The 22,744-nt window shown below is 39.5% G+C and overlaps 3 protein-coding genes across 10 annotated transcripts in view; all 3 read right to left on the reverse strand.

The window, feature by feature from the left end:
• The window catches only part of LOC118419903, a 13,658-nt gene extending 3,842 nt beyond the window's left edge, over positions 1-9,816 (reverse strand). Inside the window, exons 1-3 of one of the 2 annotated variants that reach the window (XM_035826558.1) lie at positions 9,665-9,816; positions 3,101-3,416; positions 2,476-2,662 (exon numbers count right to left, since the gene is read on the reverse strand). In XM_035826558.1, the coding sequence (XP_035682451.1) occupies positions 2,476-2,662; positions 3,101-3,268 (355 nt within the window). In that variant the 5' untranslated portion in view covers positions 3,269-3,416; positions 9,665-9,816. Of the gene's footprint in view, positions 1-2,475; positions 2,663-3,100; positions 3,417-4,395; positions 4,766-9,664 lie in introns of those variants that run through there. The other variant, XM_035826559.1, reaches the window with a different exon arrangement.
• A 2,209-nt stretch (positions 9,817-12,025) lies between these two features.
• Positions 12,026-15,599, reverse strand: LOC118418874 (dynein assembly factor 6, axonemal-like). Its single transcript, XM_035824991.1, has 6 exons — positions 15,243-15,599; positions 14,891-14,963; positions 14,386-14,494; positions 13,629-13,725; positions 13,343-13,428; positions 12,026-12,823 (listed from the first exon to the last, which is right to left on the reverse strand). The coding sequence occupies exons 1-6, from the start codon at positions 15,327-15,329 to the stop codon at positions 12,697-12,699; spliced, it is 579 nt and encodes a 192-aa protein (XP_035680884.1). The 5' UTR covers positions 15,330-15,599; the 3' UTR covers positions 12,026-12,696.
• A 454-nt stretch (positions 15,600-16,053) lies between these two features.
• The window catches only part of LOC118418872 (stromal interaction molecule 1-like), a 29,804-nt gene continuing 23,113 nt past the window's right edge, over positions 16,054-22,744 (reverse strand). For 2 of the 7 annotated variants that reach the window (XM_035824984.1, XM_035824986.1), the window contains 4 exons: positions 21,864-21,956; positions 20,918-21,038; positions 20,083-20,106; positions 16,054-19,912 (listed from right to left, as the gene is read on the reverse strand). In XM_035824984.1, the coding sequence (XP_035680877.1) occupies positions 19,339-19,912; positions 20,083-20,106; positions 20,918-21,038; positions 21,864-21,956 (812 nt within the window). In that variant the 3' untranslated portion in view covers positions 16,054-19,338. Of the gene's footprint in view, positions 19,913-20,082; positions 20,107-20,872; positions 21,039-21,857; positions 21,957-22,632; positions 22,699-22,744 lie in introns of those variants that run through there. The other 5 variants (XM_035824989.1, XM_035824990.1, XM_035824985.1 and 2 more) reach the window with 4 other exon arrangements.

Raw genomic sequence — 22,744 nt, forward strand, 5'->3', positions numbered from 1 at the left:
CATTTTCAGTCTCAAAGCCTTCATGCATTCAAGTCTGTCTCCAAAGAGTCAGAACTTTGAAGCTTGAACTATGTAGAGCATGTATCTTACCTTTTATATCATATGGTTGTGAGATTTGGGGCAGAGCTAATTCAGAAGACAATTGCCCAGCAGAAATTACACGGAGGTGATTTTGTGGAAAATCTTTTGGGTGTACATAGAGATACAAGGAACATGAGGTAGTAGAGCAGAGCTTGGGACATTGTTCCCAATTGACTTACATATATTTAATGTACAGTCAAGTTGTGGCTACGCTTCAAACATTCGGACTTTTCAACACATCCCCTATTGTGAGTAGGCGTGTTATCACTCTGTCATCAAATTGAATATGAACTGATGAACAGCTGTAAGGAATTCAGGTTACAAGGCGTAAGGGAAATTTGAAACGATATCGGTTACTTTTTTCTATGGATGTCTGAATTCACAGTTAGACAATAAGTACATAATGTACATTGTTAAAAATGTGGTTGAAAGATATATATATCCAGATATGTTTTCATTGACTGTCTACAAAAAAGTAAAGAAGGGATTCTCCAGGGAATATTATATAAAATTTTCTAGATAAATATGTGGTAGAGTCCATTCCAAGACACCATGAGGGTTTTTAGGCGATATTTATAATTAGTCTAAATCATTTTGAATAAAAGAATATCTGAGCCACAATAATTAAATTATTTTCAAAAAATTGACTAAGAAAATACTCATCTATTTGAATTTCTTTGAATATTTTAGAAACATTTTGAAAGTAACTGTACAAAAATATCTTTATTTAGAATAATTGTGAAACCTCTCTGTGATTATTTCACATTTACAAATATTTACAAAAAATGGTAAACCTGGCCCAAATGGTAGAATTAGTTTATTGCCCCCATAAAAGTAAGCCCCTATTGTTGCATCTGTATATTTTTAGACTTCACTGCTGGGCACTGGTGGATCCTTTGTGGTGGGCCATTGTTGCATGGCACCCAACCATACTTTGCAAGGATGTGTGAATTGCTATCTTCCCAGCCCACCGAACCATTTACAAAAAATGGTAGAAAATGGTAGAAAATGGTAGAATGCTGTTATCATTATTTAGAAACCATTAGAAGTATCCAATTTCACACCATGAATATTTCCAAAGTTTTACAGGACCAGGGAAATATTTATAAAGTTGAAACAGTGTTAAGAATATTTCTGAAGTATCAAATGTCCTAGACATATAATTACAAAACTTTAAAATCAATTCTAAACAATGGCAACAAACATCCGCATGGTGTCTTGGAATGGACTCTATGGTGGGCTTTGTGCAAACTTAGAAGTAGTGCCTACCCCCTTGCAATTGTGACAGGGTGGTGGAAATGGTACTTGTTTCTCGATGTTTTAAGCTTGAGGGTGACTTCTGAACAGTTTCATACAACTAAAATGCACATTTGTGGAGTTATGGTTTTGGAGCTGAGGGGTTGCCGCACAAACCTGGACAATAGACTAAAACCACTGCGACAATTTTACCTTTGCCAGAATGGTAAGGTTAGGTTTTGGATGTGTTTGTGTGTCTGTTTGTGTGTTAACAGCATAACTCGAGAAGCCTGGGATGGATCCTGATGATATTTGGTAGGTGGGTAGGGATCGGGAAACGAAGGTCAAGTTTGATAATGGACCCCCTAGCGGCTTGCTAAGGTACAGTTAGACAATAAGTACATAATGTACATTGTTAAAAATGTGGTTGAAAGATATATATATCCAGATATGTTTTCATTGACTGTCTACAAAAAAGTAAAGAAGGGATTCTCCAGGGAATATTATATAAAATTTTCTAGATAAATATGTGGTATGGTGGGCTTTGTGCAAACTTAGAAGTAGTGCCTACCCCCTTGCAATTGTGACAGGGTGGTGGAAATGGTACTTGTTTCTCGATGCTTTAAGCTTGAGGGTGACTTCTGAACAGTTTCATACAACTAAAATGCACATTTGTGGAGTTATGGTTTTGGAGCTGAGGGGTTGCGTAGCGTAAGTGAAGACCTAAATAATGAGATACCAATTATGCAAATCAACAGCTAATTTGCCTAATCAATTAGGAAAAGTACAAAAACCCACTGCATTTCATTATAGTACTTTCATCAAAGTTGTCACATATGTAACTGAGAAAGAGGGAAGAGAGTAAGGGGTGTATTTTATTTAAGACTGAAAGAGAATAAGTCGAGAATGGATCAAAGGATCATCATGATTTTTGGTATGCTGATAGCTTAAGTAATGCTTGATACAATTTGATATCGATTAATGGTACCTTGGGATCTAATTTGCATAATCAATGTTGAAATTTTATAAACCAACTCCAAGCATATAATTATAAAGAAAATGAAATGAGTAACGCATTTGTCTACAGACATCATTCTACATAACAAACCTTGTTATTTGGCAAAGGTATGTTTGAGCAATAAAGTTCATTATGTTTACCTGCAGATTCCGAGATCGGAGGAAGCTCCTTGGCCAGCTGGCGGGCTCGCTCCTGCCGCCGCCGCTCCCGCTCCACTTCCAGCTTCTTCCGCTTGGTGGCTGTCTTCATGAGGGAAACGTACAGGGGGCGCTGGTCTCGGTTCATCTGTACCATGGCGTTGTTGTGCTGGCGGTACCACGTATCCAGCTGTGGCAAGGGAACGTGCAAACATTGGTGTACAATATTGCATTTCAAAGAGCCCAATTATTTGTGCAGAAGTAATATTTAGTGTAGTGCATTCTTGATAGAATTGAACAATGGCGTTTTGGGGAGAACCTCTTTGAACTGACGTAAAATAATCGCAATTTATGATTAGTTACATCACTGGGACATTTTTAAAGTAATAGAGGTTTTGAAGGAAATGCAAGTTACACAAAACTGTAGCCTGACTAAAATCGTGCTCCTAGTGGCCGACCTTACAGTTGCCACCTTCTAGACTGTGTAAACATAGCAGGCTACACAAAACTGATACATCGGAAAAAGGTATTTTACATTTGACATTCTTACAATTCAAACAAATACAAACAGAAACAACTATCTATTTACGACAACCTAAGACAGAGTAGATCCAAGTGATGTCCTCACCTTTTTGCCGAGGTTCCTTTTCTCGGAGATGATGTTACTGAAGAGTGATTGTGACTGCGCCCCCGTGCGGGCGACCCGTGCCGAGTCCTGCCCGACAGCGGTCAGCATGCTCTCGCTGCCCAGGAAGTTCTCCCGCAGGATCTCAAACGTGCTTTTATTCGCATGCATGTTTTCTTCCTTCTTCTAGCATCTTTGCTGACGAGAAGTCCTTGCGTTAAAGTTTTCCTTCCGAACGTCTTGAACTAGGCACTACATTTGGATTGTTGAGCTGTAACACCAAGAGTCCAGCAAATTCACGCTTCAGAGCTGTATCTCACTGTAACATAAAAGTCGTACGTTAGCCATAGCAGCGATTGTAACTTTTATATGTATGTGCAATAAACAAAGTAAAGGCAAATGGACACTTAAGAACACTAGCTATAGAATGAATGATACAGAGGGCATTCTCTTTTCCAGCTGTTTGATTAATACAACGAGCCATATTTGCGGAGATGAGAGAAGATACGACCGGATACCAAGCTGAAATACACCTGCCATGACGAAACCTTGCTTACTGTCTGTTTTCAAGCGTCGGAAAGCGCATGATTCGTCTCGACAACTACTGTAAAAACACTTACCCCATAGGCACCTTTATTATACATGTACGAGTCAATGTATGGGTCATTACGGGGTAATTTGTATCGTCTAATTGTAGACTGATGAGACAATCCTCCTTTGTCCTTCCCTTGTTAATTTATGGGTTTTGCGTCAACATGTACTGATCAACAGGAAGTCCTTTGTTCGACCTCCAAGGTCTGAACTTAAGGGTCTGAACCTTTCTTGGTTCACCTTAATGATGCCGATGGCACACGTAAAGGGTTCAATAGAGGTTAAAGACGGTAGAAAAAAAATCTTCAATGAACGGCGTTGCAAATCGACAACCTGGTTAAGCTTCTTAAATTGATACAAATTATGCAAAAGCCTAACAGTATCTGTTGTCTAAGATTGGGGCATTTATTCAGTACTACGTACTATTCTACTCTTCAATTAGCCATGCTTTCCATGCACAGTACAAATTAAAATGCACAAAGACACATCAAAATATGAGTACTAGTAGTTAATCCAGCGTTAAAATCCTGAACAAATATAGCAGCATCGAAAATCGCACGATCAAGTCGTTGTCGTCTCAGGGTGAAAACAACAGATTGCCCTTTTCTTGAACTCAATGAGGGGACAAAACACACACAAAAGACACTTATCAAGCAAAATATCAGGTACAAACTTCCTTCTCAAAATGCGTTACCACAACAACTCACCAAAACATGACTTCAGTCCGACTGATCAGTTCAACTGACTACGAGAAGAAGCTGGGGCGATGCGTACATTTTTCCAGAGAGAAACAGCAAGTCTCTGAGTTGGACATGGCGGCGTGGTGTGTCCATGGGGAATAATCCACCTGTAGGAATGCCTGAACTACACTAACGCCTGGCCACAGGGTGTGGGCGGGTGAATGGGCGAGGGGATCAGCAGAAAGACTCAATTACCCGATCACAAAGCAGTCTAACGAGTTCAGAGTAGGATTTAAGACCTTCAAATCCCTTAATCGCTTGCGGAGACCTTGTTGGCAAAATAACATAAGCGCCTTTTCAGTACGTGAATGAGTTGTGTGGCTCACGAGAAAACGTAGGAATGAGGTTAAGACGATTTCATTTTGTCAGAAAGGGGGGTTGTCCCAGGTCTTCCTTCGTAATTTTCTAAAAACCTAACCCTCCCCAATATAAAGTAGAACAGTCATGTAAATTCGAAACCCTTACGATTGTTGTCCCTGTTGTTGTGTAAAAACTATGATTCCAACAACATCTTTTAAGAGTATTGGTATCATTACGAAGAAGGCCTTCTTTTCTTTCTAACTCTATACAGGATGATACATTAACACTTACCGTCATCTTACTCATGAATTCGAACAGAACCTTCCAAACGTTTTCAGCAATCTAGCTCAAAAGAGACGCTACGATTATGGCTACTTCTGAAACGCACTACTCATGATTAGAACATGGCCACTACCCATCAGCCAATCAGAGCCCTTCAATTACTGTGTTTATATCTCCATAGTGCAGAAAAGTATGGTACTATAAAAAATGTGTGGTACTATAAACTCATTAGCATGAAATAGAACCACACATTTTTCATAGTACCATATTGTAGCACCACTGCTTCGCCTTGTGCGCGGAGCGACCCTATTTGCCCATTGTTTCATGTTCTAACTATATTCAAACCATCAAACGGAATGCCTTCAGTGTTGGGATACTAAGAAATGGCCTCCTATTGTTTAGAAAAGGTATGAATAGGGATATCTTACGTGCAACAACTCATGTAACATTACGACAGAAAGCAAGCGAGAGGAAAAAACACCGTCTTGTCATAATAAATTCTAATTTCCGGTCTTTTCGTTGCCTTTAAAGTTGTTAACGACTTTTTGGTATGGCTTGGAATTATGCGGTACATTTCTGTGACGTCCGTACGCGACGTTTGACGTAAATCGTCTACATTCTGTAACAGTTCCCATTTTCTGCCCCGTGTATGCTGATTCTTACATCTTAATAAGACATCTTTGAAGACCTATTTTACTTCAAGCGAAGTCCAGAATGCTTACGGAATCGATCAGCTAGACACTAGTACAGCTTGCGCTAGGAGGAACTAACGAGGAAAACACCTCTACTAGATGCACACACGTACCTTTTTAAAACCATCAAATCGCTGTCTTCAGCAGTGACAAAAATTCCGATAACGCCGTATATGGCGATTTTTTCTTTCATCAGAAGTAAGATTGAATACGTACGTGCTCTAGCATCGCCTGGCCTAAGTGACATCGCATGCATGTACATGAGCTCAGGTGATCAAAGTACGTTGTCCTCACAGTCAATGACTCTACACATTTCTAATCACGCCTCTTGCGAAGATCAAACTACACCTCGCGGCACTCCGACCGCCTGTACACACAAACTACGGTCACTCGTGCTCCTGTGATGGGCACAGGGGCTATAATTAGGTACATACCACAGGATTTATTTACTTGTTTTACTTTTACGTGCCATAGGACACAGTTTCGCAGAAGTTGTGCAACATAACTGTGTCATTTGGTTGGACGCACCTGTTTTTAAACAATAGTGTCACACAATTTGGACGAAGTTACGTGACCCGACTGTGAGTAACATGTCCATTGACACGGTTGGTTTGATATTTTTGTAAGATTTAAGATCATTTAACGTGTAAACAAGACAAACTTGACAAACAGGAAGATTTTAATGCAAGTCACGTCCAACAAACATAAATTACCTAACTACTACCTGTAAATGGCAACTGCTTGTCGGTTACGCTTCGTAAACCTTGTATAATGGACGACCTCTCATATGAACCCTAAATCTGAACCTAGATTTGAAAAAAGGCACAATTTGCAAAAGATACAGCTTTGTTATTGGTAATCGAATGACAGAAGATACCTTTGTCATATCAGAAAGATATAACAGATTTCGTCTTAAACATAATTCACCACATGGAGTAAACCAGCATACACATTAAGCATTATTTGCAAGCTACTTTTTGTCTTTTTCTTTCTTTAATTCATTCATTCATTCAGTCATTCTTTCTTTCTGTCTGTCTTTCTTCTCTAATTGCATTCTCTAGCATTTATCAATTATAACACAGGAAATGAAGTCACAAGCACGTGCACAATGTCACCGATGATTATGCATTCCGATGCTCACGCCGGTGTCGCTATTTGTTCGCCAGTCCCACACGGTCCCGCGTTGGTCTCCCATCAAGATTAATGACTACACACGGCCACCTGGCGACTGATCTGACTTCTCCGTGAACTTTGTACAAACGATAAGAAATGCCACACGTTTGAGGCGTTGAACGAGAAGTGTGATAACTCTGACCCAGCCTGTTCAGACATGTAAACATTTGTTTGGGATTCAAACACTTGGCGGTGGTCATATGAGTTCGTACAACGTCGGACAACGTACGAGTAATACGTTCTTAGCTGGCTTCTCAGAAAACTTTGTACAAACGATAAGAGATGTCACATGCATTGAACGCGATGTGTAATAAGTCAGACCCAGCATGTTCAAACATGTAAACATTTGTTTGGGATTTAGCACACTTGGTGGTGGTCATAAGAGTTCGTACTGTGACAAGTACGGGTGATACTTTCTTAAAATAGCGATACTTTCTTAAAATAGCGATAGCGGTACATGTCTCTCAAGCATTCACCAGGGGTATCAAAATGTCACTCACAGCAGAAGGATGTAGGGTAGAGGTCTTTGTCCAAACTTGGCCTTGGTGATAAGTAAAACGTCAATAATGCTGTGTATCTAAAGATCCTGTCAAACCTTGATAGCCGACTACGACCTTCTCCAGACCATGGTTGCGAGTTAGTCGCGAGCAAGCTCTGATTGGTAGTTGGTCTTTGATAGTCGTCTGCACACCAGATTGTGAATTTTGACAAATCAAATACAGAAAACTCAAATTCTTCTTGCGATCAGAACTTTGTTCAAACAAGAGATGTGAGACATTGAACGAGAACGTAATAACTCTGACCCAGCCTGTTCAAACGTGTAAACATTTGTTTGGGATTTAACACACTTGGTGGTGGTCATATGAGTTCGTACTGTTACAAGTAAGAGTAATACATTCTTAGCTGGCTTCTCAGAAAACTTTGTGCAAACGATAAGAGATGTCACATGCATTGAACGAGATGTGTAATAACTCTGACCCACCCTGTACAAACATGTAAACATTTGTTTGGGATTTAACACACTTGGCGGTGGTCATATGAGTTCGTACTGTGACAGGTACGGGTAATACTTTCCTAAAATAGCGATACGTTTGTACATGTCTCTCAAGAATCCACCAGGGCTATTAAAAATGTCACTCACAACAGAAGGATGTAGGGTAGAGGTCTTTGCCCGAACCTGGCCTTTGTGATAAGTAAAATGTCAATAGTGCTGTGTATCTTAAGATTCTTTCACACATAGTTGCGACTACGACCTTCTCCAGACCATGGTTGTGAGTCGTGGGCAAGGTAGTCCATCGGCTCTGATTGGTAGTTGGTCTTTGAAAGTCGTCTGCACCACAGACAGATCGTGAATTTTTTAAAACCAAACACAGAAAACTCAGATTCTTCTTGCGATCAGAGGAGCGAATGGGACAATAGGATGGATTCAGACAATTGGGACTTCATTGACTGTTGAATGTAAAGGAAAATGTGTGAATGTAGGTTAACCATTGTTCGAACGGTTTTAAGGGCAGAGAATACTAGATGTTTCCACAAATGTCCATTGACAACGAGACTACTGGGAGTAAACCCACAAAAACAACTTTTCTCTTAAGGGTTTCAAATGATCATTTTTTTCTAACTTTTGCAACTAATGGTCCTAATGGACCTACCACTTTACTACACTGACCTAAAGGCCATGATCATAATATCCCTAACAGTTTTCACTAGGGCCACAGTATTATCTAATTTTGGACCCTCAAATCCGGCTTGCTCATTATACCTTTTCTCATATCCCTGCCAATGAATTTTTAATCAGACCATCATATCATCACGATAAGACGCCCGTCTTCATTAAAATTGGAATTGTTGCTGCACTATACAGTCTATAGCGGCACAAAAGACAAATATATAACGTTACTGAGACGTCATGTCTTACGTATGACTAGTAATTCTTCTTTGGGTGCGACAAATGAAAACTGTAAACCTAGATATTATGGACTGATATTGTACTAGAATATTCGATAAGGGTTTGCAAATAGAACTGCAAGCTTATGACACGTTAACGTTTGAAGACTGTCGAACGTAGCATTTATCAGGTCAGTTATAATAGGTTGATAAATTTGCGCGTGTACACGGAATAGATAAATCATAAATAGCGAGACATCGCTAGTTCATATTATTACCAAATTGTTTATCAAATTGTCTTAAATTGTTTTAAAAGGACAAGTTCAGTGCAACACCGTGCGGCTGCCTATAGACAACATATTTAATCGGGGTCTAGAAACAGTTTAAACTGAGTGGATAAAAATCTGACAAGATTTCTTGTCTTCGCTTCGACAACCATGTTTCCATCCAACTACATGCCTGTAACAGACGATTGCTATGATTGCCAGACAAATGTTTATTTCATCATTTTGCTTGCTAAGATAACCTTATCATGACAAGTGTTTATCAAGACTCCCGGGAGTTTATACGGACCGTTGGGACAAAATACCTTCACAAGCCGGACATTCTTGTTCAAATCAAGCTAAATTAAGGTTACCAGGACCGAACATAATTCGCCATACCCGCCAGCCAATCAAACGTACCGTTACCGAACTGCGACGTAACCAAGACCGTAACGGGCAGCTATTACAACAAGGTGGCGATATAAACGTTTCACCTGACGGTGTGCGTGGTGTTTGCTTCTAACGTGTTGGACAAGATCAATCCATATCACTGAACAGGCATATCTCCAACAGAACACATCAACCGTTGGAAGAAGTCTTATAAAGGTATACTAGTAGCAGAAAAGGAATCTAACTCACTTGTGTTCCTGTGTCAGAGAAGAGAACCGTCTGCTGCTGTTAGTTTCCACGTGTATCCAGGCAACACAGCTGGGCTGGGACTGGGCAGCGCGGATTTTCTGCCGTATATGCCTCACGTACTTTTCCAGGGGGGTCACATGTGAGAACAGAGTTTACAGGAGTTACGGCATACTTCTGTCTCGTTGTATCACAGATTTGTGGTATGAAGCGAACGTCATACTGTTCTTGTCTTAGATGAAGATTTCACTGAAGACGTGGCGAAGCTGAAGAAATGTCCAAAGACGGTATACATATACAGGCAAAAGTGGTCCCCCCGGCTGAATGTGACGTTAGTATCCCAACCCGACCGCATCGGTTCGCGACATGTTTAGAGCTGCTAAACAAATATGCTGTCCATTACCAGTGTAAATACACTCCGCGGCCTATAGCACCGAGTCAACAGTGTATGAATGCCTGTTTGGACGGCTTATTTTGACTCACTTGTTATGCAGACAATGACGAATTAAGTAGTCAATCGGCATTAAGAAGAAAAGACGGGACAAACACACGAATCAGGGAAAGTAAGCTCGGAAGAAAAGAAACGCAGTACAAAAGTTTTCAATATATAATCTACGACCGAGGACATTTTTACTTGGAACAAAAGAACTCGCGAAAGTACAACAGAGACCAATTAAACGTTCCGTAGTCTTGACAGCAACTATTTTCATGAGGATATTTTTCCATTTAGCCATCGCGGCCAGCTTACAGGTGCACGGTGTGACTACCTGTGACCCTTCAAGTTCTTACGGCGCTTTGAAGGGTGAAAGTTTTGCGCTCTGGTGAAGATTTTCACGCATGCTGAACCCGATTCAAGCACTTCTCACTGGCGTAGAAAGAAACAATACAGACTTAACCAAACATCTTCAAGGCTAATCCTATAACAGGTCTTTTGTCAGGAACTAAGGCGTCTTGCAAGTATCTTAGATTAAAACCAAACCGGCCTGACTGGGAAACGTGGTCAGATGCTTTCCACGCTGCTCAAAACCTACTAACGGTGTTCCGTTAAAGAAATGGGTAAACAAAAACAGGAAAAGCTGAGGGACATGTTGTTGTTGTTGTTTAAAACTGACGAAGTTCAGCGTTTTTGCAATGACCCAAACATCCTGAGTTTGTAAGTTTTGCCATGACCACATCAAAGCGTAAAGCCGGTCTCAGAAAACTAGCATTTGCTTGAAATGTTGTTCTCAGCGCGCAAGTCAGTGTTTTATAGATTAGAATAATTCAGTTTCATGTCGTTATGTCTGTCCAAGGACGTTAAATAACTAACGCCCTTGGTCTATCTATCAAGACTCTTAAGCACACGTCTCTGAATCAACTTCTCTAAAACATTTTTTCTGAAAATTCACAAGGAACTTTATTTATCCTTTTTAAAAGGGAACCATGAGTCAGCAAAGTAATCATAGTTAATCACCATATATCATGTTGTGTCTAAAGTACATTCATGTCCAGATAACACTTTTGTTAAGGTCAGCGGGTTATCTCTTAAACACCATAAACGAAGGCCGCTTTGTTCACACTTTTGTAAACAGCTTTTGTACCAAGGATTTAATTGAATATCGATTCCGAATTGATTAAACTAAATACCAAGTTCACAGTGCGGTTGCCACAACTGAGGGATTTTTGTTCAACTTCATGACACTCGGTGATGGAAATATTAGATTGTATTGTACGCATATCAACGGTAATAAATTGATTGATTAAGGCCTGGTCACATTTGTCGTACGATCGCCGTGCGATTGCAAACTCAAGACGTTTTGGGATAGTCGTAAGTGTGTCGTACAAAACTCAACTGTCTTAGATCCTTGTCGGCTGTTGGTTCTGTCACAACCTGCAGCTGCTTGAAAATTCCTCGACATGAAAATCGTAGGACGGCCTATGACGTAGCCTCCGGTTCAGTCTTCGAATAGAGCTGTCGCCAGACGGGGTAAACTCCTTTCCACGACAAAATTAAACCCCTTTCCTCGGCAAACTCCATTTCCCGGCACAAGAGAACCTAACCAATGTTGAAAATCGAGAACCAATGCCACATTCCCTAAGATGAAAACTGCAACGGAGGCTACCATGACAAAAGAGACAGCGCCGATAGTCAATGTCCTGACATTTGAGTTATGACCACACATACCCAAAACCTGTAGCCATTACCCCGGAACAAAATTACTTTCTTCATAATTCAATCACTGGTCCCAATAAGCCAAGTCACACAAAGTGTCACTGAGCGGATATGTACGGACATGACCGAATCCGACATCTCAAATATTTGAGTCAGATAATTTGTCTCATGATTTAGACTGGATCACAAATAAACTCACTCAAACTCAAACATGAACCAGAACAAATGTTTACTTTTCTTGTAGACAGAGAAACATAAATCTTAATTTACACCTGAGAGGGATGAAAGCTAAAAGTACACCTTTGTAACCATACCTTTTAACGACTGCTACAACTGTATTTCACATATTGATACAAAGCTAAACATTGCCAAAACTCCAAAATATTTTTCTGTTAGCTTAAAGAACACAGAATTCTCATCATAAGCTAGAACCTTTCAAATCCAACATGTACAGCTATTCTGACAACCCCTGCATTTATAAAATGGAACTGTCCAACACATTTCTGTCCATAAAAGTTACAAATATTCCCCTCCCCATTTATGAAATGGAAACAGGCTTTGATTGAAATACATATGAACTATAATTCTATTCACTTTTACAACAACACTGAAAAGGCACTAGCTGAAATAAAGTCATCCTAAGTGAGAAGTTGTATTTGTTTGTAGTATTTTATCATTGCATAGATAAAAAATTACTGTATAAATCACATCATAAAAAGGTTGTAAGACAATGTACAATAATGCATAAAGCATTCCTTTGTCATTATGTTCTGAAGTGCAATTGACAATATTGGTCCTCTCTTCATATACAAATTCCTTTAATCTGTATTAAATGTACAAGTATCACAAGGTAATGAGCTGCTTGTGATGGGAGGAGGAAGATTCAGAAGTTGATGAAGTCCAGGTCTCGCACCATCCGTAACGTCACGACTAACATCTCCTGGTCCTGGACCCACTGTGCTCGGCCGTTCTTACTGTCCACAGGGTGGGGCAGGTGGAGGCCAAGTTTACTGGGGAGGGACAAACAGAACAGTGATTTTATTGGCATCCAATAGTTCATGATGCCTTTATATAAAGGACTTTATTGCCAGAGACACAACATGAACAAAAATGTTGTGGATGGCACCTGCATATAAGGATGTTACAAGAAATACATTCTGCTGATTTTGATAAATGCAAATGATGTACTATTATACTAGATATACATGGGAAACAAATAAAATGCACCATTTGTACTTCATTCCTAAGGGTGTGACATATTTTTTCGCCTTGTCTATCAGTAGCAAGGAGGACAAATCCATTTTAATTTCCTAGTCTAAATTTAGTGTGTCTGTCTGCATGTGTGTGTGTGTGTGTGTGTGTGTGTGAATGTGCGAGTGGTTCACAGTGGGTGTGCAAGTGCATGATATGTGTATTCCCAAACTTTATTTTCTGCCAAAGTGAGCACTGCAGTTTCTCTACATTCTGTCAGAGGGCGTTCTGTCAGAGGGATCACAGCTAGCCTCATGTTAGAGACTGTGAGTACTTACTATTTTGGTGTTCTGCAGTCTAAAAACTTGTCGGTGACATCCAGCTCCACCTCTGAAGACTTGTGACCAGGAAGTTTGATTTTAACCTGAAGATATTCGAACAATGACATTCCTAATGTGCATGTAGGAAATAATAATGAAGTTTATGAAAATAATGAAGTCCATATGTTAATGACTCAATGTATTACTCTCCATAAAATGAATACTTGTATTGATAACCATTTTAAAGTAACATAGATCACTTATTCTGGTTGGACACATCCCCTGCAATAGAGCCTGTACCTACCACCATGTCCTCACAACTGGCTGAAGACAAGTTCTTGTTCCCCATCTGTAAGAACATGTCTTCTGACGTCACAGCCTGCTTGAAAACCACGTCATACCTACAATTGTGACAAAAGAAAGAAAGAGTCAACTCTAATTATATTATTAGATATATGGAACTCTTGATGAATCGGTAAAAATGTCATAAGTTTTGATTATTGTCCGCATATTTAACGAGTAGCAAACGTCCTTCCAGGGACAAAAAAGACAGACACCGAAGGGAACACTTAGCACTATTAAAATGCTTTAACGACCTATTGTCACAACATTGATTACCTGTTCTTAGCCACAATCCTCCAGTGCCTTTCTACTTGTAAATATGCTTCAAAATGAATTTGTAAGTGATAATTGATTGTGATTTCTGTAATGTCCTGGCACAATTCAGCTGTTTGGCTGCCATATATACCTGTGACAGCATTGCTGTATTTTGAAATACTGTAAATGCAGAAATGTTTGCGGTGGTTTTATGTTCGCTGTTTTTGTTTGGCCGCTTCACCGCAAACTCAAAACCACTGCAAATATTTTCCTTTACATTATGTGACTGCCGTGCATGGCGCTACCGCAAACTCAAAACCACCGCGAACAATGCATTGTCCCGTTACCACGAAGTTTATATATAATAAATCCCCTCAAACTTAAATACATTTACAGTAAACCTGTCATACAACTAAGTAAAAGTGTTCTACTGATGAAGAACACTTTGTGTCATTTAAACTCACTCGGGCTGCGGCCTGGGGTCCAGAACGTCCTCGTACTCTGCACCTGTCGCGACCTCCTCCTCGTCCCAGATGTCCTTGGTGGGGGGTTTGGGCGCCGTGGGGGGCAGAGCTATGGGAATGGGACATGCAATCGGTTATTCCATATAGCAAAATATTGAGGGCGTGGGGGTATTTGAGTCTGCTTGAATTACATGATGTTAAATCCTTTTATATAACGTTAGATCTGTTTCTGACAATGTTTGGATTAAAAAAAAAACTTTTATGATAAACATAGGGACTTCTTTAATATTGAACTCCCATTGATATATTATAGGTGTAAGATTTACTACAAATCAAATTGATTCGTGCTATAACCAATCAAAATGATTCTAAATGAGTAGGCAATTCAATTAAGCACATATGCATAAATGCTGCATTTGGGAGTATAACTTTTTCTGACAAGAAAATTTTATTGCATTCATGATCAAAACGGATCAAAACGTAAACCTTTTCAGAAAATTCTTACCTGACTTTTCAGCTTTTTTCTTTGGTCCAACATCTGCTGGGCCCATCTTTGCCATTGGCTGATGAGAAGTCAGCTGTTACAGTAAAATAAATAACATTAAATGATAAAGTTCAATATAACGTTACATATGTAATCACTTTTAACTATTGTATTTAATATCGTTACTAATATCTTAATAACTCGCATCAACATTGCTTTAGTGGACTTTCCACACGAGTGCGTTCTTGGACTTGCATCCCAAACGCAAACATTCACAGAAAATTAAGCTCTATCAATATTCTTGTCAACAAGAACAACTTTACTTTGTCTTTAGTAAAAAAAAATCACCATATTGAGAGATTGACACTCCTACCTCTTCGTCGCTGCTGTCGTCCTGTGGCTCTGCCGCCTGCAGCATGTCCCTCAGCTGCAGGATACTGTCTCTGCCCATCAGATCCATCGCTACAAGTTTTATGGACCTCAAAAATTAGCGACAAGTTGCCAAAGGGGGAGGGGGGCACAGACCGAATTCTGTTTGGTAAACAAACACAACAACGCGTAAAGTTTGAACAGTTAGGGGAAGAATTGGTGTACCCAGATACATGGGACAGAAAAGCAAGACTTTAGGTCTTCTACTCGCTTCTATAAAGACAAGTATAGTCCTATTCCAAATCGTTGGTTACGCAGAGTGTCTGTCGTGTTTGCGTCCTCGGCAACGCGGAAGTGAAAATGACCCACTTCGCGATGACATCTGGGATACACCGTACAGAAGCGACACCATGCGAGATTTTGTAAAACTACAGTATCGTTCAGCCAAGCGGTGTTATATATCGTCATTGGTTGAGCAAAGTACGTGAGGACATCACGTGTACTCAAACTTAGCACCGTGATGTATGTGTTCAAACTTTCCCCATAAATCTTGTCTAAATAGGCTTGTGCGAAAAAGATAGTGTTCAGTACCAGGGACAGGTATGTTTAGTAGTGTGTGGATAGTGTTCAGCACCAAGGACAGGTGTGTTCACTTTTGTGTGGCTAGTTTTCAGTACCAGAGGCGAGTTTACCTTTTTGTGCACTGTGTTCAGAACTAGTGGACCGGTCCAACAAGACAAACGTCTTTGTACCTGTACCCACCACTAGAGTCAACTGCACAGAATGAAAGTCAAAACAAACATGACAAAATAGAATACAAGTGAAACATGGGAGTTTTATTCAATTACCAACTTTTGTCTGTACAACTACATGTAACTTTCTCAATATATTATTTTCTTTTGTAAATGAAATTTGCAAGAACATTGGGTGTACATGTCTGTATAATCATATCGATAAGAACAAGGTAGCAATGCGCCAATATGGGCAGTATTTCTCTTCATCTACTTGTGACTATGTGTGATAAGTAAAAACGAGAGTTTTGCGGAGGGGGTGCATTTATTGGAGTCTGTCATTTCCCTTATGCTATGACTTAACTTATGCATAACTGGGGTGAAAGCAGCTCTTTTATACACAATTAAGTACAGATAAAAATATCTCATCCAGTCTGCATTGTATGTAAAGTCTGTTATTGACATAGTTTAGTTGGTCCGTATTGCTACACTGTATGTCTTAAATGGTAATAGCAAGCAAACTGAACATCTTTCTCCCCATTTTTCAATAAATCACTATGACCTATTCATCAAGGTAATTCATGCAACATAGTATTGCTATTCAGAAGAATTGTTTATACTGCCAAATTATTGGACTGGTAATGCATAGTAGAACAGATAACATTAGTCAGAGGATTGCTATTTTGTGAAAACTTGTGTATACGGTGCATTTCTAGCTGTAACTAGTTTGTAATGTGTATTGCCCCCATACGAGTTATCAACAAGTCAATCCTTGTAAAAGCAGCAGTTTTGGCTAAGTTAACTATTGCTTGTACTTTATTTATCATTGCATTTTACCCAAGGCAGCACCTTCTAATGCTGTTCTTTCTATGACTTTGATGTTCACTGCTTAATTATGCATGATGAAAGTTTTCATAACACAGCAAGCATTGTGGCTTTGAACATTTAACTTTGAGTGAATTACCAGGCAAATTTTGTTACATTACACAAAATGCGGACGCATTTTTGTCTTAAAACCTTTCCTTGCTTACCAACAAGCAAGTGACAAAAAGACACTTCCTGAACATAATCCTACATTTCTTGTAACACTAGTTCACCTTTATCCACAAAGTAACTTATGTCCGTTGTCTATGGTATCTCGGGGTATCAAGTCGACAGGCAGTGGTGTCAAATTGCAATAGTTTTAAGATACTGCTGCTTGAAACCACCGTCTGTCAAACTGATATCCCTAAATAGTAGGGAATCTTTACAGCGAATACAGGTTATGATATGGATAAAGGTGAACTGGCATTAAGGTAGCAAAGAGTATACAGTATTGTAGTAATAAGGACATTATATTAAAGTCCTTGGAAGTATATAGACAGTTTCCAGTGTCATTATGAATAACTAAAGGAGGAACTGTTGAATAGGGTAGCCTTAAACATTACTATTTTGTTTCCAACATACATGTTCATGTAAGCATGACTAAAAACTTCATGTAATGTGTGCAGAGAGCACTGCCATTTACATTTGCATGCAAAATACATGTATGCAGCTTTGTGTTTTCTTTCTTTGAATGAATGTGTCTTTTCAAATTCAGAATTACACAGAACAATACAACCATTGCTATAAAAGCTCTTTTCCACAACCTACACAACAACAGCATATTTTTAATCAAGTAACAAAATGTTACTGTTTGACATATCACCCTAAAGATGAGGACTTGGTTAGCAAGGGGAAGGATTGAGCCAGCAATGATTACAGAAGATGGTACCCAGGCTAAATGCAACAGTGGCAAGACAAATTATCTTTAGAAAATAATCCTCCACTTTCACATTATGAAAAGTCCAGAATAGCTTTGAAGTGGGTTTCATAGGTGAGAGTATTGCTTGACAGACAATCTTTAAAATCTGGTAGAAATATTGCCAACAAGGAAATGGATATTGAAATGAAAACTAAAACATAATCACAAGCTCTCAATGAAAGTACAGTACTATGTATGTGCACTACATATTACACACATTCTGTCCTTGGTAATATATATACATAAATCTTGAGCTGTCATTACACACACACACCTTCAACCTACATCATAGTACATGGCTTGGGCAGTAATAAGTTGACCTTTTTTACTACTGTAACAAGAAAACAAGTCAAAAACCTGTTCATGGTGTTTAAAAAAACCCTAACCTTCAGACATGTCCTCTATAACAGTTTTTACTTAGGAAATAAAAAGAGGGCTGTGACTTGACTTTTCCACAAGGACAGCAAAGATCCTTACCATTTTCTTTCTTAGCTGGATAACTTTGACTAAGTCTAGCTTTGGCTTTACTCCACCCAACCACTTACAAATTTTTTCATCCAAAACATGGAAAGACAAGGCACTGGCAGGCTCCTTGTCTCCTCAGGAAATATGGGACAACAGTTATTCTCCAACCCAGCAAAATGGATTCTCTTTACCGTATCAAACCCCACATGGCAAGGTGCTTAAAAGAATGACACCAGTGTCAAGACAACACACACATTGCACACAGTGGACAGTAAAGGGTATTAGAACTACTGTATATGCAGCATCGGTCTTCAGTATAAAACATACCACATAGAGCAAGTACATCTCTTGAAAAGACAACAACATACAAAGTTTTGTGTTATGAAAGACATGGTCCCTCACCCTGTATTTTAAGGAAGGGTGCAGTCACATTTGTCGTAAGTCTTAAGAGTTATTACAACAGCTTCTTGAGACAGTTGTGGATTTGTCTTACAAAATCCAGCAGTCTTCTGACAGTAAAAGTTGTCATAGTTTTGTTAATGGTTAATTGTGTTCTGGTCTGATTGAAAATCCTACAACTATACGATCATTATTGTGACCGCACCTTAAGCACCACCCAGATAACCCTTCATAAGGTCAATGAAAGGATCATTTCAGAAGAGAATCCAAAATCCTACAGACCTTCCTCAAGAGTAATAGATATCTATATCAACTACACATGTATACTGACCAATTGTGGTATGTTACAACTTTGTTATTTCAGACATCAACATTTGTGACAGAATCTTCAAGCAATGAAACCTACACAAGTATGCTGGTGGTCTTCCTAGAGTGAACTACAGACTAGTCAAAGGGTAAAACTCATTTGTTATTTTCAGTGATTACTAGATATTGTTTCTAGAAATCAACCATCTAAAATATAAATCTTCTGTAAGGAAATATTACACAGTAATACACACATAAACATAATGTAAGTTGCTTTCTACTCCTGAAATAGCCTCGTTTCTTTAGAAGAACGTAGCCCAAGGACTACTGACAGTTTCCGGGCCAAAAATTGGCACCATTGTTTCATCAAGTATCTGGAGATATCTCCCTTTGTCATCTATTTGTAACTTTCCTTCTTATGCTGTCTTGGCTTTTGAGATCAAAGCTGAGAACTTCCCCTTCTTCTTCTTCTTATCCTCTGTGGCTTCTTTTTCTATCAGTTCATCTGTACTGTCCTCAAATGTCGGACTTGCAGGTCCTGAAGTTGACCCCCTGTCGGCTTTCCTGAACCAAGTCTTCTTCCCCTTTTTTGTGTCCTTTGGGGAGTCCAGTGAACTTTGGGACGTGGTTGACAACATCGGCTGTAGCATTGCTGGCCGCTGGATGGCTGTCTTCGTCGATGCGTTGTCCGAGAGGTTTGCTTGTGACCCTGCACCGTCTTCCTCAAGCGTCTCGGCAGAGGAGCTGTCGGTGAAGTTTGGTTCGTAATTGGAAAGGTTCGAGTCCGTTCCGTTCGTACGCGATCGCGCAAGGTCGTCTTGGATGGACTGGATGGAACTCTGGGACACAAGAGTTCCGGGCAGACTCTGGCTGGTGACTTGTTTGACCATGGGGGGCCTTTGTGGGGAGGCTTGCTCGCTCTGTGCTCTATCCAACGTTCTGCGGACTACTGTCTCACTACTGCCATACATTTGTGATGTCATCAGCTGACTGTAAGGGACAAGAAAAGACATCTGATTATATTACAGAACAAAACCCAATGTGATCAAAGTACTAACTAGCACACTGTAAAAGAGAATGAAATGTGTTCTGTATGCATTCAGCGACTGCAAGTTGAAATACAGAGTAATTGAGACACAAACAGTGACAGATGTACGTACATGTAGGAATCCAAACACAAGTCACTGCAGAGGGTTGTCAAGGCGGGAAAAAGGACAGGGAATTAAATTATACAGCACTGAGGGTAACTTTAAGAACGACACAAACGACAGTTAAAAAGCTAGAAAGTGGAACAGAAAGGGATAGACTCATGGCGATACATGGCTGTATAAAGGGACAGGACAGGTTTGCAGGCCGCCTCAGTAAACACTGACATGTGGAGAAGATGGAGAATGTGATGACAGGTGATGGAATAGGATTGAAGATGGGAAGGATGGCAGATAAAAATGATAAAGCAGAGACATGCAGTTAGTCAGTTACTCTTGTAGTCTATGATGATAGTATGAGTAAATACATACAGCCATGCACACACACACACACATAAATATAATTCGTCTATGACCATAGAAGGAAGTAAAGGTACATGTATCTGACAGGTCTATGTACATGTATGTCGGTTGCACAAATATCAGTCTGGTGGACATACAATAACTTAAAGTTTGTTAGTAACAATGTACAATAATGTTAATTTTTTAATTAACAATGTTAATGTTTCCCAACATACTGCACACACAGACTTCATGATGGCTACAGTGACAAACAGCAACCAAATTTGGACACTGCAAAACGTGAGAAAGAAACAGAGTAGCAAAACACTGCAATAAGAAAGTATGATCATGAATGATTATTGTAAATCGTTAATATGATTATTAAAATGAACCAAAATCAAAAGAGAAAAGGAAAAAAAGGAAAGCGAGAAGGAAGGGCATAGGGATGTGTGATGAGGCTTACTGGTTATAAATACTGTACTGTATCTGATTCAGTTCTTCAATTCACCTCTCGCCTATTGAGAAGGTTGGTGCCAGGGGTTCAGCGCCACCCCCCGGACGCATCATGGCCTCTCCCAGGGTGGACAACGACGCAGTGCTATGGGACGAACTCATGGCACCAGATGACCCTATAATAAATCCTGCTTTAGTCTTCAGATCAACCAGGACAAATAGTCTCAATGGTATAATTTCTTTAGCATTCAGATGAGCTGACATAGTTCATTTAGTGAAAATTGCTTGCATATTTGGTATCTATTTATGTTCCGCCTATCATAAATTACATGTGTTACATTTATTGAAGTCCAGTTATGGAATAATACAATTTCCTGATTGATTATGCAACTGAAGTCCCTATTAGCATAACATGTATATCATTATGAACATCTTTGCCTTAGCTATCTGTATGTCTAAAATGATGGAAATCTGTCATTCCTTTCTTCAATTATTCTCTTTGGAATGTCTTGACAAAAACGCAGTTCCAAAGTTAAACGTTAAGGGGCTCAAACCTGTCCAACTTTGTCCTGAAATCATGAAAATCTGTTGTTCCTTTCTTGACTTATTCACCTCTGAACTTTTTGACAAAAATACCAATGCTATGCCAAAACTACCTGCTAGGGGCCCAAACCGGCGTCACTTCTTCCTGAGCACAAAAGCTATCTAACACCCAAAAATCGTGACCATAGCATGCTCAGAACATGAGATAGCATAAGCTGAAATTACCCTGCAGTACCGAGGGAAGCCACAGAGGGCCCAAAATCTAATCATTTCCAGCTGTCATCACATCCCATCCACCAAGTATGAAAGCGATCCCACCATTCCCACCACACCCAGCTGTTCTTGAGTTATTTTGTTTTCAAGAAAGACAGACACAGACAGACAAACACTAGTGAAAATATAACCTCCGTGATATTTCATGGAGGTAATTATGTGCTATGAATTAAAACTTTATGTACCTGTTGAATATGTGGGAGGCTGGTCCTCATCCAAAGAGTCGTCCTCCACACCCTGCACACTGCCTGCAAAACCTGGGCTCCCAGGGACAGAGCCTGCAAAATAAATAATATCAACTTTAACTTCTGCCAAACATGGAGATTGTTCCCAAGAGCTTCCCATAACCTTTCTGGTTTCTGAGAAAAGTTTTTCTTCCAATTGTGATAATTTCAACTCCATATAAAGATTGTGACACACAACAAACATAGACAGACGTTTGTGCTGAGAGGTGTCCATCACACTCTATGCCATTTTCCCAAGCGATGATCTGTAAACTTGATCTGTCAACGCCTAAATACTGCAATGCTCTGGATCCTGTGATGTTATTGACAACATTCCAACATTGCAACTTCCTTCCGGCCACAGTTAAGCTCTGCAACTCATTGCAACAACATAAACTGACTGTCAGGTTCATGTTCAAGACTAGTATCAACAGCCACCTTAGTGACATACATCATCACTAAACTGAGGATTGGTGACCATAGTATAGAAAAAATCAGTTAAGTCACATTTGTTGGAGGGTGCAAAACAGTGCTGAGAACTGTCAAAGAAATATTGTTCATACCTTTTGATATGATTCTTTTTTATATATCGAATTACGGATACATTTTTCGATCATACGTAACAAAGACAAAATATTTTTTGGCACATAATGTTGATAATGCAGATAATGCATGATTCTTGCCAAAAGTATATCATATTTTTCTATGAAAGAAGACAAAGTTTCAATGCCTGCAACACTCAGATCTGCCAGGAACTTGTTCATAATGATTTCTCACATGGCAGCGTCCACCTTTCCTGTAAGAAAAGCTGTATTAAAGTACAGCTGATCCAGACATTTAAT

The sequence above is a fragment of the Branchiostoma floridae genome, chromosome 7, assembly GCF_000003815.2.
Source record: "Branchiostoma floridae strain S238N-H82 chromosome 7, Bfl_VNyyK, whole genome shotgun sequence".
NCBI classification, from domain to species: Eukaryota; Metazoa; Chordata; class Leptocardii; order Amphioxiformes; family Branchiostomatidae; genus Branchiostoma; species Branchiostoma floridae.

Bases quoted from the DNA above. Each gene is read 5' to 3' on its own strand.
- LOC118418874 (XM_035824991.1), bottom strand. From the start codon at position 15,329: ATGGATCTGATGGGCAGAGACAGTATCCTGCAGCTGAGGGACATGCTG. The intron at 13,726-14,385 runs GTGAGTTTAAAT...TCACAATTGTAG, and splicing joins GACCCCAGGCCGCAGCCCGA to GTATGACGTGGTTTTCAAGC. The intron at 13,429-13,628 runs GTAGGTACAGGC...GAATATCTTCAG, and splicing joins CCAGTTGTGAGGACATGGTG to GTTAAAATCAAACTTCCTGG.